General features: G+C 38.8%; 1 protein-coding gene across 1 annotated transcript in view; it reads right to left on the bottom strand.

The window, feature by feature from the left end:
• The window catches only part of SLC38A6 (solute carrier family 38 member 6), a gene marked incomplete at its 3' end in the record, with an annotated part of 38,400 nt that overhangs the window by 15,157 nt on the left and 6,150 nt on the right, over positions 1–17,093 (bottom strand). The window contains exons 4-5 of the mRNA XM_080344897.1: positions 15,067–15,106; positions 3,702–3,780 (exon numbers count right to left, since the gene is read on the bottom strand). Of these exons, the coding sequence (XP_080201023.1) occupies positions 3,702–3,780; positions 15,067–15,106 (119 nt within the window). The remainder of the gene's footprint in view (positions 1–3,701; positions 3,781–15,066; positions 15,107–17,093) is intronic.

The following is a 17,093-nucleotide window of genomic DNA, read 5'->3' as shown; positions in this document are numbered from 1 at the left end:
AGGACTTTCTTATCTTTAACTTTGCACAAAGTGACCACTCATTCTTTGCAGACATCCACACAAAAATTAAAGAACAAAAGGGATGGAAATGATGATAATGAAATCTGCTGTGTTGATACATAAAACTATTCAGATTTTTAAAAAGCATCTTAGAGACACATGTAGACTTAATGCATTTGACATCTACTCAAAGCATCAAAATCTCAGCTCCTTACAGAGGAAAACGCAGATGTAGAAGTTGTTAAGAAACAGAAACATCTCAAGGGTGGCTCCCCCCAACTTGGTAAGAGCCATATCCTGTACTGATAAACATCTTGTACATCAGCCTCCGACTTTACTACCTATAAACACCTTGGCCTTTGACCTTCAAGTTTATTTAGTCCAGGATATGGTTAGCACCTAATAAACAGGCAGCACCTCAAGTTATCATAAGGAAAGCAGCACAACACCTGTGTTAAAGAAAAATTACCATATATTAACTACTGTCACTCATCATGGACAACCACTTGTGTCACTCGTTTGGAAAAATATGTAATATAAATGAACAGAGAAATGTCAAGGTTGAGGGCATCTTCATATTAAAAAAATCAAAGCGACCCTTAAGTAACAATGTCTATATTAAAAATTACTCCAAATACATCATTCTTCAAAAAACTTTATTACCAGCCTAGGTCTGCCAGAACTACAGTGAAAAAGCAGCTTAGCCAAGATCAGCTCCCTGCTGTAGCATCCTACATGTTATTAACATCTAGCATTCATTTCTTTTTAATTTTTTAAATTAAAAACTTTCTTTCTAGTGTGGTGGATGTTCAGATTAGGAGGAACAGTATCATAGCAGTAGCAAAAGTATCATGAATTTTGCACTATGTGTAAGGCTCACCAAAATGCCTCAGATATGCACAGGTTTAAGTCTCCTGATGCCATGTGTGCAGCAAATCCGCAGTTGCCATCACAGCCCACAGGCCCAGCAGGCCAGAGGACAAAATATTTGGGTTACTTCATGGTAAATGGAAAAACATTTGTGGGGAGGAGGGAAAAGAGAGAGGAAAACAGCAATGAGCTGATAGCAAGGAGAAAAAAAATGGTATACTGCTTAATTTTGGAATATCAATTCTTTTATTTAAAAATATCTCAAAAAAATTAATAGCGGACCATTTGCTGGTTATCAAAAACTCTGTCCATTTTTTCACGGAATGCTGTTGTAGAAATACACTTATTTTCCAAAGGCAGAATAAATGTTTTGATATTGCCTTTAAAATCAGCTTGATCTGCAAATTTAATCCTGGATGATAAAAGCGTTCCAAGTATGAAATATGGAATATAAATCCTCGACTCTACTGAAAATGCTTTGGCATGCAGATGTTTCTCCTCCCTCCCCCGTATTTTAACTCAAAGCAGACATTTATAAATCGCTTTAATTTCATTCCTGAATGCAACGGGACAAGAGATTCATATGTTCTAAATTAGGATCTTACTCTCAGTCCATATCAATTATATAACACACAAGCAAGACAACTTAATTGCGTCGATCAGAACCCCCTGACAGGGTCATTAAATGCTAACAGAGGGCTCACAAATTACAACTTTTTAACACAATCCTCATTTGAGACTCTGTTCATGTCGTCAAAACTACGTGGAATTCTTGTTACGCAGACAGACTGAGACATCTCAGCTCCCAATTAACAAGCGCTCGTGTTATATGTTAATAAAGACACCAAGATGTATTACACGCCGGCTCTGAGCCTTTCAAACACGTGCACACCTGCCAACCTTTCACTATAAAAAGTATAATTCAACCCATAAAACATTCTTTAAATGGCTTTCCCAAAAGGATGCTTTAGGATGGCATGTGCATATCAAATATTTTTCACAGATAATTTAACTGACACTTTTGATACATTCTAACTACACTTAAAGACAAATTCTGCACCCAAAGGAAAGTGTATCAGATGCTACAATGACTCAACAAAACCAGAACAGTTGCGCAATCACAGCTGGAAACAAGTGGTCTGGTTAGAGCGCTTCAATCTATCTAGTCAGTATTTATGCCTTTTGCATAAATAAGTTGCTACTTAGGCTTGATATTTGAATTTGAACTTTAACTGAACAATTTCCTTCAGTTTAAAAACTCCTGTTATCAAAAATGCTCTTAACGTCTGCGAAGAAATACATGGAAGCAAAAATATTATCATCTACCATCACAATTAATATCACAAAAATATATGAAATATAGATGTGGGCATCTAGAGAAGGTGAGCTGCGTACATGCACCTGGAATACCACTCGACAACAGCATTTAAAACATTTGCTTGGGAAAAGAATAACAAAGTCAAATTGTGTCAAATAAACATTTCTCGAGGGAAGAATTGCCAGCAATAGAGGCAAATCCAGGACGAGATGGACCAACAAACAGCTTGAGCTATGGTTAGTATTCCTATGGACAACTTCAGCTCTTTCTAAATGCAAAATTGAACTTCATTCCCATCTCAAACTGTGCCTTTGTTGGGAAAAGTCACTTTGCATAAACAGAGCAGATATAGAATTAAAAACAAGCGACATTATACGCTAAATTTAGGGACAGAGAGACTGGAACGCACATGCAGCAGATACAGTAGCGGGTTCAACACTGCTGTGGATGAGGAGCGGAGTTAAAAGTCTGATGTTGAAGGAGAAGGTGAGAGCACCCAGATGAACAGCTGGCGATGGCCACAGCTGGAAGAGATACGTTAGCAGACTAAAAACATGTTATTGCAAGGGCCAGGAGGGCAGAAAGACAGAAAGCGAGATTGCCACCACACTTCATTTCTCAAAATGCGCATTATAAAACAGAAAAGTCATAAATGACAAAATACAACATGAAGTCAAGTGCCTCTTAAAAAGCTAAGTTCAAACTTTAAATTCACACACAACATCCAAGAGTAACAAAAACATCACACAGCCTTGAGACAATTTCACCACGTTTCAGTCCAGAGAAGTTTTGAGCTTAAAACATTGGAAAATAGCAGTTTGGAAAAACAGTTGTGACAATCTAGGACCCACTGTTACGAGCGACAAGAACACGGGAACAATCAGAACATGACGTTTGAGTGCTGAAGCTGCAATGTTTGTGTTAGCACAGGCACAGATTTCGTGCGAGACTTCCGACAGAAATCTGAGGGACATACTCCTTACATACAGCTTTACAGCTCAACTGCGAAAAATAACTTCTTTACTGGGAGCCAAGTTAAGCAATTATAATATAAAGTCTGGAAAGCTGGCGTGCTTCCCGAGACAAGCCCAATTACTGGAGCAAGACAACAAAATATTTGAATTTAAATGTCTGCCGGTTTTTGTACTGTGGTTTTGAAATATGTGAAGTGATATCATGACAGAAGTATAAATGTTTCTCCTCCTCTCCCTCCTGTCCCCTCCTGCTTCCCCTTTTAAAATTTTACAGAAGGGGGATTTCTGTAGATGGAGTTTTGCCACTGACTTTAAGGTTGTCTGATGGGAAATAGCCACGAAGAAAGAATTGGGCTCTGTGTGTGCTGTGGAAGGCTTGCACATGCCAAATACATTTCATATCCCAAGAACTCTTGTAAATAACTCCTTTTTTTTAGCATGTGAAATCAGAGGGAAGTGTCAGCACCATCTCTTTCAGCAGTCCTGAACCACCTTCTTCTTCAAGACAAATACAGAATGTTTGAAGCACTTTTCCTTACCCGCTTTCGTCTCCATTTAAGAACCCCGCCACAGCTCCGGGAAGTTCAGATTTAACAATTAAAAGATAAGATGACATAGCTGCAAACAGAAACAGAACAGATTTAGTAGAGCAATATCAATATCTCGGGTTGTAACAACTAGCACGGTTATGATTGGAACATCTCAGCTCTATTTTAGACACCGTGGCACCAGAATCAGAATTTATTTTCTCATATAGGTCTATTAAAAATAGCTGCAAATCCCTGAGTATCGTACTGATGTTAGCTAATGCCTCCAAAGAGGCTGTTATGATGTGAGTCTTGAAATGAGGAAAACATAATACAAAGGTAAAACAATATAAAATACAGGTCTGACCTTTTACCTGGGAATACGGACCTACAGGCTTGAGAGAGCCCACAGACCGCAGCACTTCTCCTTCCTCTTTACTCTTTATGATTGTTAATAACGAGAGTAAATAATAAGATTTGTTTCTATGAACAGTTTGGTTATTTTTTAAAGGCTCAGTTTTCATCGCTGTTCAATCGCTGTTGTACTGAACACAAGTATGACAGAAATACAAAAACAAGAATGGGACTTGAAAGGTTCTTGATCTCCTGTGTGGTTTGGCCCTCGAGGTAAGAGGATGAGCAGGGAGAGGTCTCTGTTCCTCAGGACAAACCCACCACCAAGAACATCCCAACAACATCAACTGCAAAGCGATACAGGAACCGCAAATCAAAAGAGAAATGGTGAATTATTCTTGAAGACACGTCAACCTGAAATTAAGCATTTATAATTCTATTCAGAAGCAAGCAACGATGCAGACACAAAAATCCAAATGCTCCTTCGCTGTATCACTTTTCTCCTTTCCTATATAAAAGGATGAAAGTCATAAAGAAGAGGGTTTTTTAAAGTCACAACTTACACCAACCTGACATCTTCATATACTGTTTGTGTCTCTTTTTTCTTTTACATGAGCAGCAAGTATTTATATGAATCAAAACCCAGGAGAGAATTAGTCAGGAAAACCAAGCTTTACAAACAGCTTCAAAAAATATCAAAGCCCACATGAAACTCATTTCCATCCTTCAGCAGCAAGTAATTTTAGTAACGTGCCAATAAAAGTTAAGTTATATTTAAAGCTTGACAAAATATCATCTGTTGTATTAAAATTTTACTGTTCTGCATTAATCAATTCTTTAGAATTTTACCCTGGTGTGTCTATCAATGCTTTAAAATTAAAACATAAATTTTAACAAGGTAAACCAGCAAACTTCCATAAGCTGATTTTTTAATAGGTTTGTTTGGGTTTTCTTTTAAAAGAAATGTTTTGAACCTTAAAAAAACCGTGTGGACTCAAGACTCTGCTGTACTGCAGCACTTAATGCGAAATTCTGAAGAAAGGGAATGTGGTCCCTATAAAGAAAGCGAATTCTTTTAATACCAAGTGACATCTACCTACCGCAAGGTTAAATTAAAACCATTTGGCAGGTCACTAAATAAGGAAATATTCACTTCTTCATAATTAGAAGCTCCGTTTTTTCCAATATTCAAGTATATTTCCCTGTTGACGTGTATCCGTTGGTTGCGTCTGATGAAGTATTTATCTCCTGTCCTGATTTTACTCTTCTATTTGCATACAACAGAATGTCGATTCAACTACAGAGATCTTTACAAATCGTATTTATAAGTTATGAGAATTTGTAAGTAAATTAACACAATTTCTCACGTTAGGCTACAGGGAGATGAGTATTTCACCCTAAGCATAAACAGATTTAAAAATTAAATGTGGGGACAAGAAGGAAAATTCCTCTAAATTATAATTCAACTTTATTTACCCATTATCTTTCTTTCTTGTATTATACAATATTTATACAGAAGCAAGTCAGAATTTTCATATATTTGTGTCCTTCGGAAAGATGTTCAAATGAGTCCTTTTGCAGCCTCAGCTGCAGAAAGCTTCAAATTCATTTCCAGCTCAGATTTCCCCTTAATCTGCAATCTGCCACTCTTCCTTCGCATTCCTATTAGCCTCTGGCTAATCATTTGATCACTCATCCTTTGTTGTGCGCTTACTCTTTGTTTTTAAAAGAGGAGTCCTATTTCACTGAATTCCACTCCTAAGTAAGGAACCAATCACCCACCAAGGAACTTGCACATGCTCAACATTTGTGAGCATCTTTCTTCCTTTCTCCGGGCATATGGGAAACAATCTCGCATCGTAGGATATTATTTTTTGCCCCAGTTTATCTTTTCTTGTTTGTCGTAGAAGAAAATAAATAAGACATAATCTTATTTATATCCTGATGCTTAATAAGACATGAATCTCGTACATAAACCTGAGCAGGACACCGATGCTAAATGCAGTTTAAGTCAAAATCCTACTTTTCCTTCAAACGCAGTTGTAATTCTCTTCACGAGCAACAGCTCCTTGCAGCTTCACCACTGTATAACTCTCCAAAACACACCACAGAGAGCAAAAAGCATTGTTTTTTTAAGCTGAAACCAAAACAGCAAGCTTGAAAAAGGGCATAGCAACAGGAAAAATTGTCTCAAATAGGAGTAAAGTACATATACTACGACAGACAAAAAGTCACGGGTCCTTTGCTCCAATTATGAAATTCTTCTTAACTTCCCCATCGTCCACCACAACCGAAACCATGTCAAGTTATATTGTAAAAATTAAATGTCAACTATCCTGGGTAGTCTTAATGTGTAACGGAAGGCAGAGATTACACAGTCACGAGGCTGAACTGTGGCACCGGGGAACGCAATCAAAAGCAAACCTTGTACTGGGATTTATTCCACCTTTGAAGCATCAACTCGTGCTGTCATTTTGAAAATGATTTCAGAGTTTTGTTGACTAAGTTTTAAGGTGCCTTTTATCACACCCCAAAACGACAATAAATATACATTCATATGTATAGGCAAGCATTCAAAAAAAATTAGTAAATGTCAGAAGCAACGTTCCATTCTGAGTTCACCCCAGTACGAGAGGGCAGAACTTAACTGCTCTCACCACCCAGCCTCATTCCCCAAATTAAAAATGAATGTGATGTTTTCTTCGTGTCTCCTTCTCTCTGCAACACGAGACATCTATGTTTAGCACTGAATGAGACAGGTTTCCTGGAGAACGAATGGTGCACCATGATGTAACCTGAGGCTTTAGCAATACGCAGATGCAACGAGTGCTGAACTACCACTGCACAAGCAACCTTCATACAGTCATTTCCTAATTTTCAAGGCCTAAATTTGCATTTACTATGTTATCTTTAAATAATTAAATCATTTTCAGTATGCATCGAGAGCTACTTGATGGAAAACTAAGCAGGTTTGAACTTCTCAACAGGCCTGGACACAGAAATGTCATATAACAGCATTCAGCAGAAATTAAAATTATATTACTATTATTCTGTCTTGAATGCAGCAGGAAATCACATTCTTAAAATACATATCACTTTGCCATGTTCTGAAAACTTCATATTAGCTCTTTGACAGAAAAAAAAATACGTTTGTAAAATGTAAAATAGGGCACTTGCTTTACACTTTAATTATTGTAACTTGTTGTGTCACCATGAGATATGACTCTATAAATATACACACCATTATTCAGAACGCCCTTATTGTGCTACAATACTATTTAACAATGAGCATACGTGTCCCTACCTGAAAAAACATGAGTTGCTGGAGAAATGGGAAGCCAAGCTTTGAAACTAGTCCTCAAAATACCCCTCCTGAGGTAGCTCAATCTTAAAATCAACTAGGTGAGTGGCTTTTTGGTTATCAGAAAAAGTGTAGCTTTAATTATAATTAATATCCTACCCAGAAAAGATCAATTGCTCGAGTCCACCACAATAATGCAAGAGAATACGTACATTAAACTTATGTGTAAACGTAATTTATTCCTTCCTTAGAAAACAGCTGGCGATAAATCCCTTCAAATCATTTGATTGAAGGGACCGAATCTAACTCTTCTGGTTAGTTTTTCCTAATCGACCACTGTAGCTGATCACATTAGAGCACTATAAAGATGTCTTAAATTATTAAGCACTGTGCAAAAATGGAACCAAGCTGCCCTCCAGACTTCACGTGGGAAAAGATAGTGGCTGGGGAAAAACACACTGTGTCACTGGCTTAAAAAATCAGAGGTGCTGATTTGGGAGTCAGGACAAACCAGAGCAATCGTGCTTCTCATCTGGGGGAACACCAGGTAAGACAGAGATTCCTCACAAACACCTCTAGATAATTAAGATAAATGAAAATACTGCTAACTCCCATCCTCTACAGATTTCAGTCAGCAAGCTGCCTATTTTTCCCAAAATACCGAGAAGATTAAAGGCTGAAAGAAATAACAGAATAAACATGACCAGTCGCTGCAAATTCCAGCCCAACAAGCTGGAACTTTCACAGCAACTGAGGACAACTAACCCCTTTGGGCTCCCTTTGCTGGTATGGAAGTTGTTTAAAATTGAATCTGTCCTAATCTAAACAACGTGACAAAGCTAAAAAGGAAAGCAGGGAAGGATTTCAAGAAAGAAAGTGAAACTAAAGAGGCTTTTAGACAAGCTCTCGTTTTTCCTGACAGAGATGAGAATGGAATAGCAAGATCTGAAGTACTTCAGTATCACACTGAGCTCCAAGTGATTTGAATTGTGGAAACTTCAGGAATGATTCATGGATAGCACTGAAAACCATCAACTATTTTAGCCCTCAGATCATACTGCCTTAAGAGCATGTACTTTTGTTTTCATTTTACAATTAATCCCCCACATATTCAATTTTAAGAAGTCTCCCAGTTACCTGATGCAGAGTTTTTAATATTTCCTCTTAGTAGAGGATTAAAAATAAAGTGTTCGCATCATTCGTTTGTTTTTAAATACAGATGTAGAATGGAGTGTGTGAAAGGAGATATACTGTTCATATGGAGAAGCTCTGAGAACAGAAATAGCTTGTCTGCTTCTTAGCTCATCTTTGCTTATGGACACTCATCCTGACGAATTTCTGTTCCACTCCTTCCCTTTCCTTCTAACTTCAGCTTTTACCTGAATTACTCTAGAAGTAACCTACAGCAAGCTTAAAAGAAAGTCCCCATTCCACACAGAACACATGGGCAGCAGTTAAATTAACTACATTGAACAGTTCTGTTAATAAAACTTAAATGTTTTTTACATAGCTCATCATGTATTCCATTTTGAAGTATAGCTGCAGGTCGCAATTGTTGACTTTTTTATTTAAAGCAACGTCAATATTCTTGACAGTACAAAACCTTCCAATGATCATTCGCTGCAATACAAAAGCACAGGAGCATGGGTCATCAATTGTTAAATTAGTACAGGAGCTGACAAACCTGCCCTTAAATAAGGCAGCTCTGCACTGGAAATGCTCACTTTGAATCAGGAAGGATAATTAGGTGCTCAGGTCAAAAGCAAAGAGCACTGTGAAAACAAACATTCAAGTTTGTTTGAAAACAGATTTTCCATACTTAAAGGAAGCTCAGTAATTGCTTAAGGTATTAACAGTGCAGGTCTCAGTACTTAAAATGGTGTATTTTATTCTTCTATAATTTGCACCATTCATTTATTTTCCAAGTATGTTGTAGAGTATTGTACTCTGATTACAAAAGAAGGATATTCCCACCCCCCCATCATTCTCCAAAAAATATTTGCTCCATTTAAATTTGAGACAAATTTTAGAAATACCTTTAAATCTGAATTTCAGAATGGATGAACTGGGGGATGAGGGGGGAATTTGCAAAACGAAAATGCCCAATTGACTTGCTGAGACAAGGCAGTTTTGTTTTCAGGTTCTTCTAATCCACTCACGGCACTGAAAAATACTGACACACAGAGAACACACATACAACCCCCTGGCCAAGAAAATGCAAAAGTTAAGTATTTCAATGTTTACCTCACACAAAATAAATTAAAAGGAAGGGGAAGAACTAAAGCAGAAGGTCGGAGGCTCTGCGGGCAGGCGGCCCCGCATAGACCAGCAGAGGGGGGTGCGGGAGCGCGGCTGCGCCGCACCGCTCGAAAATATGAACCATCCAAAGGTAAATACATCTTCAGCATGTCTGACATTCATGGCAGGGTCTCTGTGTATCGTCCATCACGTTGGCTGTATTAACAGGCCATAAAATTCGAGCTAAAGAACTGAATCTCCCATCAGAACTAATCCTGTAACTTCTATGTACTGCCTATGGCATTCGGACAGACTCGAGGATAATACAACGCTCCGGGGATACAGAACAATCTTTTTTCCTCGTTATTTATTTTTACAAAGACAAAAAACATATACCTTTGAGGACATGTTAACCGCAGAATATTGAGACAAAATCTGCAAGCGCCAGTTGCAGAAATTACACTTAATTAAACTGTATTTATACTAGAAACCAAACAATTATTTGTAAAAGTAAGACAGCAGTCTGGAAATCTTAGCTCCAAAGAGTGACTGCAAGGATCATTTGGTTACAAGCCAAGACAGGCCAGTTACTCACAGGGATCCTCAGCACGAGAAGGCCCTTGTGTATCTCAGCCTATTGGAAGAAATCGAAAAAATAAAAGTCTGTTGCAAAAAACTCCTCACACAGACCACCTACGCTACACGGCTGTAGTGCAGGTTCTACTGTTGCACTTAATCCCACTGCTAATAAATTTTAAATAATTAAACTCATGTTCTCGGCAGTTTCGATTTACGTTTCTGTGTATCACAGTTCCCAGGGCCCCTGGGACCGGCCGTACCCCCCCGCAGCACCGACCTGCAGCTAGTACCAGCCCCGGCCCAAAGAAACCCGCTGTAGGACTCTCCGCACGCCTTCCACTAGACCTCAACGCTGAGCGTTTGTTAGTGTTGGCAACAGCCTGAGAGCTGCTCTTGTGCAACACTTCATTGTGTTTGTCTCCGTTTTTCCACCAGCCTCGCTCAAATAATTCCTTCTCTAACGTCGCTATATGTGCTTTGAGGTTCCTACCGGTTTTCTCTCGGACACATTGCAGTCACATCCGCAGGGAGGACAGTTCCAGGAGGAGAAACTCTCGTTTTCCTTCCCCACTGCAGAAAACATCTTGGAAGCGGCCAGAACAGCCCCGGCAGGAGAGGGGGAAGGGTTGTGTCACGCCGAGCCACGGCTTGGGCCCTCTGCGCCTCATCTATCACTTCCTAGAAGCACAACGTGGTGGAAACAATAGCGGGGACTCCGGCCAACTCCGGTCGCTCCTGGGAAGGATCACAAAGAGCCAGCGGAGCCACGCAACTTTGCATTTTCCACAGCGGCCTCCCTCAGTCCTTATACACCTCCAGGCATCCAACCTCCCCCAGGGCCCTCTCCGATCTTGGCGGGCACATGGCGAGGTCCGAAATCCTTCAAGATCCTCTTCTGCATGGCAGCAAGGAACGGACATTTGGGAGATCGCTCCACTTCAAAGACGTGGGGTGAAAGGGAAGGGTCGGGAGGAATGGATGAACAAAATAACAGCCTGGCAGGACGCAATTCCACAGCTTCCCTTCTGGTGTCCGCCCTGCAGCCCGCACTAACAGGCTCTTCCAAGAACAAGGCGGTTCCCATTAACTAATCACTAGTTATTTAGATCAAACGGTTGCTGAATTGGGCCAAAATACTGACAAACAGAACAACATAAAAAATGAATAGCTCTGGCCATCCCATTCAACCTTTTGGTTTTGCTGTTTTAACAAATACCTAGATAGCAAGAACAAAGACATACTGATAGAAAGAAAGCCAAGCAAGTCTTCTCAAAGTTAATCACTCTAAGCTCAGAATTTGTAACACGTTCCATAAAGTCTGTAAGTCACAGTATTTTTCAACATGACCTCAATTAACATTTGGTATTGCAAAGTTAACGCATCATCCTGATGCATCCTCAGTTAACCCTCGGTATTTAAATGGATTTTGGTATTTGTGTTATTTGGATTAACCAAGTATTCCAACAGATGATTAAAAAGCTGATGGAAAGTTGATCAATATTGTCAAGAGATAAAATTCCAAGCAATGTACTCAAAATCAATTTTTTTAAGCTTCTTTCACAAATAACAGAGGTGCTTCAAGATTTAGCCCAAATTTGCTTTCCTATAACCGTAGAAAAATCTTTTATATTTTCCTTGGATATCCTGCTAGTAGAAAAATCAACTCCCCTACCTACACAAATCCATAAGTGCATGCAACTAGGATGTCAAATTCAAATTTACACTTTAAGCTCTCTTTTTAAAGAAGCGCGGATGACAAATTGGAAAGCATAACTATATTGAAATGATTACTAAAAACCTCTCTCCACCACAAATGAATGTAAATCACTTCTGCACTTAAATTATTTTTAGAAGCGATCAGACCATACAAGAGTCCAGACTAGATGCTGGTTGTGACAATAACACTAGTAGAGCTGCTTATTTTAATCACAAACCATCATTCATTATCTCATGCTCTCCAATCGTCTGATGATGGAAGGGGTAACAGAAAACAATTCTATTTCTAGCCTTTACTCTGAAATTAAAGATGTGGATAGAGGCTGGATGTCTGCCCAACAGGCACGGGGCTGCTGCTTCCTTCAAAGGGACAGAAAAACAAAGTAAGGGAACACCTACCCAAGCGCGAGAAGGGGAAAGGGTTTTATACTTAATTCCAGCATGGCCCCTAACTATGCTCCACAGTTTCACTGCTCTCATTTAAAATCTGTAGATGGACCAGGAAGGGAAGAAAATTTCCATTCTTCCTATGCAATTCTTCAAGAGTTAAGGCTCAGAGAGAGGTGAAGAGAACTCTCCAACCCTCCTTTTTATGTTATTTTTATTTAAGAGCTGGTTAGCCCGCAGTATTGTCATCTTCAAAGATGGCTCCTGACACAGAGCTGCGGTGCTGACTTGGACTGCAGCATCGCAGGACTCTGCCAAAGGGAGAGAAATAACGCAGCTGGGAGCTTTGCTCCCAAACAGAAACAAATACTGAGGCTGTGACAGCTCCACACATCTCCTGGATGGGCGAAGGTGCCAAGGAGGCCCAACTTGCAACTCCTGTTTCCACAGATCACCTTTGTCCTGATTTTGTTAATAAAAAAGTTTCTCTTTTAGAGAATTTGCCTGTCAGCTAAAGCTTCATATGAGCTGCATTTTCCTGGAGAACCAGATACATGTTTTGGTAAACATAACAATGGAATGTGAAGTTATTGATAAGCATGGATGGACATCTCGTGAGAGGGGCAACAAGAAACAGGTGACCAAGAAACTGACCAACTGTGTATAACATTCCATTCACATGAATACTTCATATAAAAGTGTGAGATCACGAGGATCTCGTCCCTTTTCCTTTTGCCTTCTTTTCCCTTTTGCTTATGGCCGACATTAGGAGAGGACCTTGCTAGTCGTCCCTGGGAATTGAGGCCTAGTGACAGACTGAATCCAGCTCCGGTTGGCTGCAGAGCCCAATCCAGGACTTTGGGTGCTGGCTCTGCAGTTGCTGAGACTTTCAAGATTGGTTTTGTATATTTTGTATTATTTTCTCTATCCTTATTAGTAGCATTAGTAAAACATTTTTAATTTTTCCAACTTCTCTCTCTCTGTCCTTCTTTCCCTCCTGATCGCCTGTTCTTAGTGGGAAGGGGGAGAGGAGGTTGAAAATACATCTGCCAGGGTTTTATTGTCACCCCACAATCTAAACCCTTGACAACCTTTCTCCATAGTTTGGGGCAGATTTGGGTGCTATTAACACCACCTGATCCAGAAAAGGAACATGAGCTTGCTCTTTCCAGTGCACTGTGATCTTTGCGAGCAAACACATGGGCTGCACAAACTACTACCATTCTTTTACATGAAAGATAATGCCCTTGGAACCAAAAGAACCAAAACAGGGTTTTGAAAGCATCCATCGAAATGAGGTCACTAAAAATATTTAAAAGAAGAATTCCAACTTGCAAAAACCTACTTCTTACCAAGTTAAACGCAAAAACACTGGTTGTTAAAGCAGGGTCAACTTATTGGTAGAGAAGTCCACTGTAGAAGACAGGGTGAGAATATTCAGAGAATATTCAGCATGCACTAGTCTGGAGTTTTAGAGTTACTGAGCTGAATTTTATTAAAAATTACACAGAGAAGGTCATTAACTGCTATGAGGAAGAAATGAGAGTCATGTTTCCTTTGACCACACAGTCTTGTACATGATCGCAGAGTCTCCAGAACCTGCGCTGTGTATCCCTCCTCTAGCACCGCGTATTTAGAGGTCCAAACAGGAAACCAAAATAATTGTTCATTGCTATAGAACATCCTCTAAAACCTGTATGAATAAATAATCTTTCACCTTGCAATTAATATGATCACTCCTGCCTGAAATGAATGCTTCAGATTTTATAGCTGTTTCAATTAAGTAGTTTTTACTATTGGAGCTTCTAGTATAACAAAAATATTCGAATTTTATCATAAAAGCTGTTACTTGATCTAGTTCTAGGTCCCTACCTAGTGACAAAAAACAGCTATCACCGAATTGTATGGACTCGACAGGTAAACCTAAAAGAAAGAAGAAAAGCACTGTAATACTGTTTCCTTCTGTGAATGTATGGGAATGTATGTATATTCTTGGGAGTAGGGAGTCAGCAAGGAGGGAACTCTCATCCAGTTACATCATTGAAAAGAAAGCATCCAAAACACTTATAGTTGAAAAAATTAAAATTGTTCTGTTAAACACTGTCTGCTTTCAGACAATTCATTTCCAAGGGCATTACTATTTAGTCACTGTCAAGTATCTGAATATATCTGTTAGAGTTTAATTATTTTAATATGAAGAGAGCTAGTGTTATTTTATTATGTCATGCACCAAGGAAGGTAAAATATGAAGAAGGTAGGTGGACAGGCAAGCGTATAACAACACAGATTACCAGCCCACACGATGAAATCCAGCAAATTAAACTAAACAAGGTATTGAACTAACAAAAAAAAAAAAGCTACCACTAATCAAGAACATACATTGCCAAGTAAACATTTGGTTGTTACACAAGTCACTAAAATGCATAAGCAAGTTCCAACAGCAAAAAACAAAACACGTGATACGATAAAAATGTAGTTACCAGATGCAAATGTACAGAACGGCGGAGATTATGCTTCTTCACCCCCTTCCAATTAGCAACGCCAGCTATAATTGACCTGCCCCATGTTCCGTGATGCTGCATTGGAGATAAAACCCAACCCCCAAAGTGCCCCCATCTACCCCACAACTACAGCACTTCCCCTTAGTGAGATCACATACAGCTTTTCTTCAAGTTTTCTGCCCTTTTAATCAGTCTCTTAAGAACACTTTCATCTAATCATTGCCTTTGGTGTTTGTGGAGCTTTGTAGACTGCAGAGGTTATACCCCGCTCAGTTAATATTGAGCATATGAAGTTTCTTACCTCCAATATTCTGGATAATTATTGTAGTTGCAACAAGGACCTATAAAAAAAATTGATTTCTTTAGAAAGGGTAAGGATAACTGAAATCATATGCCTATAGCAGTCGTAAAACACATATGTATTATCTTAAACAGACCAGATGTAGAAGCGATAACGAGTACTGAAAGGATGGACATCTTCTCTTGAGTGAAGAGTGTAACACATGGCAAGCAACGCAATCTAAAATTAATACAAAAGCAGAAAAATTTCCCTGAAAATACCACGTCTTCATCCAGAGATGACACAACGAGAGAAGTTGGGGTGAAGCCTGTTCTGCAGCAGATGAGGCTTTTAAATCACTGGAAACACGTAAGTGCATTCTAATTGACATCAGGTGAGTACAAATGAAATGATCATTCACCTCTGAACAGAGAGACTGCAGAGATTTGTACAAGCTACTTCCTCACTCCAAAAACCTGAATGTTTTTAACTGGCATATCATTATTCTTTTAAACTGCTAAACTAGATTGACATGTATTTTTCTTCAGCATTTATGATTACTCATACTGGACTGATATGGAAGTAGAAATGATCACAGGCCATTAAAATACTTGTCCAAATACAAAGAATTAACTTCTAACTAAAAGAAACTAAGAATACCTGAAGTTTTCCCAGTGTTTTCTTTGCAGTTCAGTTCTAAAATAGTGTGATCATCTAGAATACTACAGGGTTGTTTTCACCCCCCTACTCTTCTTGATGTAGCAGGACCTTCCTATATGAGCAATACCATTAAGTTGACTTGAAGAAAATTAAGCCACAGTTATGAGAAGAAAAGCAAATTTGTATTTTTGAATAAAATCTGAAAGCAGAGTTGCCATTTTTTCAGTTGATCAGATAGAAAATCATATTGGATTTTAAACAAATTCTAAGTCAGTCAAAGGAAAAAAACAAAAGTATGGTATGTTGTAATTTGCCAGAGATGGAAAGAAATATTTCATGCCTTTGCTGAATCCCCCTTTGCAATCTTCCAATAGTAAGAAATCTCCATCCTCACAAATCTGAGAGATATTTTTGACAGGAAATCATAAATAAGGTTGAATAACTGCTCTGCTTCAAGAGCATTTACCATCAGTTTGCTGTCAACCTAAGAGGCCAGTGCAAGCAAGGTTTGCCTGTATTGTTGGCAAACGACTTGGCTGAAGGAAAATTACTACTTTAAAGAGAAAAGGAAAGAAAAAACCCCACACCTGTGCCTGACTAAGGTGATGAGAGTTCAGGGATGGGATTAGAATTCAGAATGGTTGGGCTAAACTAGAAAAGTCTACAGAACAATAAGATCAGTTAAAAGCAATGCACTAGGCCCCAAATATAGAATTTGGAGTTATTAGATTGCAAATAGAGAAAACAGTCTCACGATGACACAACTGGCAGCATGAAACACCCCCAGAAACAGCAAATCTTGTTTGGGGATTTAATACCAGCCGTGTTCTATCTAAAATACAGGTAGTAATTACATTTCTTATCGCTGTATGACTCTCAGTCAGCCAACCGGGTTCTGTTGGGCAGGGGAGTTTTAAGAGAGGCGTATAAACATCAAGGATACTTCAAGAGAGAAAATCAAAACAACAGCTTCACAACCTAAAAATATTACAGTGCTCTCCGTGCACACTGATAATAAAAGACCAGATGATTTTAAGCACAGATTATTTAAACGGAAAATTAGGAAAAAAACCCCTGATGCTGATTACATAGTGAAGCTGTGAAATCTCCTTTATTTAAACTTTTAAAGAACAGATTAGACAAACCGCCACCAAGAATCGTTTATGTATGTTTAGCTGCTTCAGAATCAGTCCTATTTTAATATATCCTTAAGCTCTACATTTCTATGACTTGTGCACCTAATGGTTAAAGTGTACAGAACAGCTCCTATAAAAAATGATTTTACTTCATTCCTTGCTAATATCAAGATTTATTATCTCTTGAGGTTGATCAGTTCTTATCTGTGATCGATAAATATGGATCCTCACAGACAACACTCGTATCTGCTT

The sequence above is a fragment of the Nesoenas mayeri genome (assembly GCF_963082525.1).
Source record: "Nesoenas mayeri genome assembly, chromosome: 5".
NCBI classification, from domain to species: Eukaryota; Metazoa; Chordata; class Aves; order Columbiformes; family Columbidae; genus Nesoenas; species Nesoenas mayeri.
This window is presented reverse-complemented; position numbering and strand designations above follow the sequence as displayed.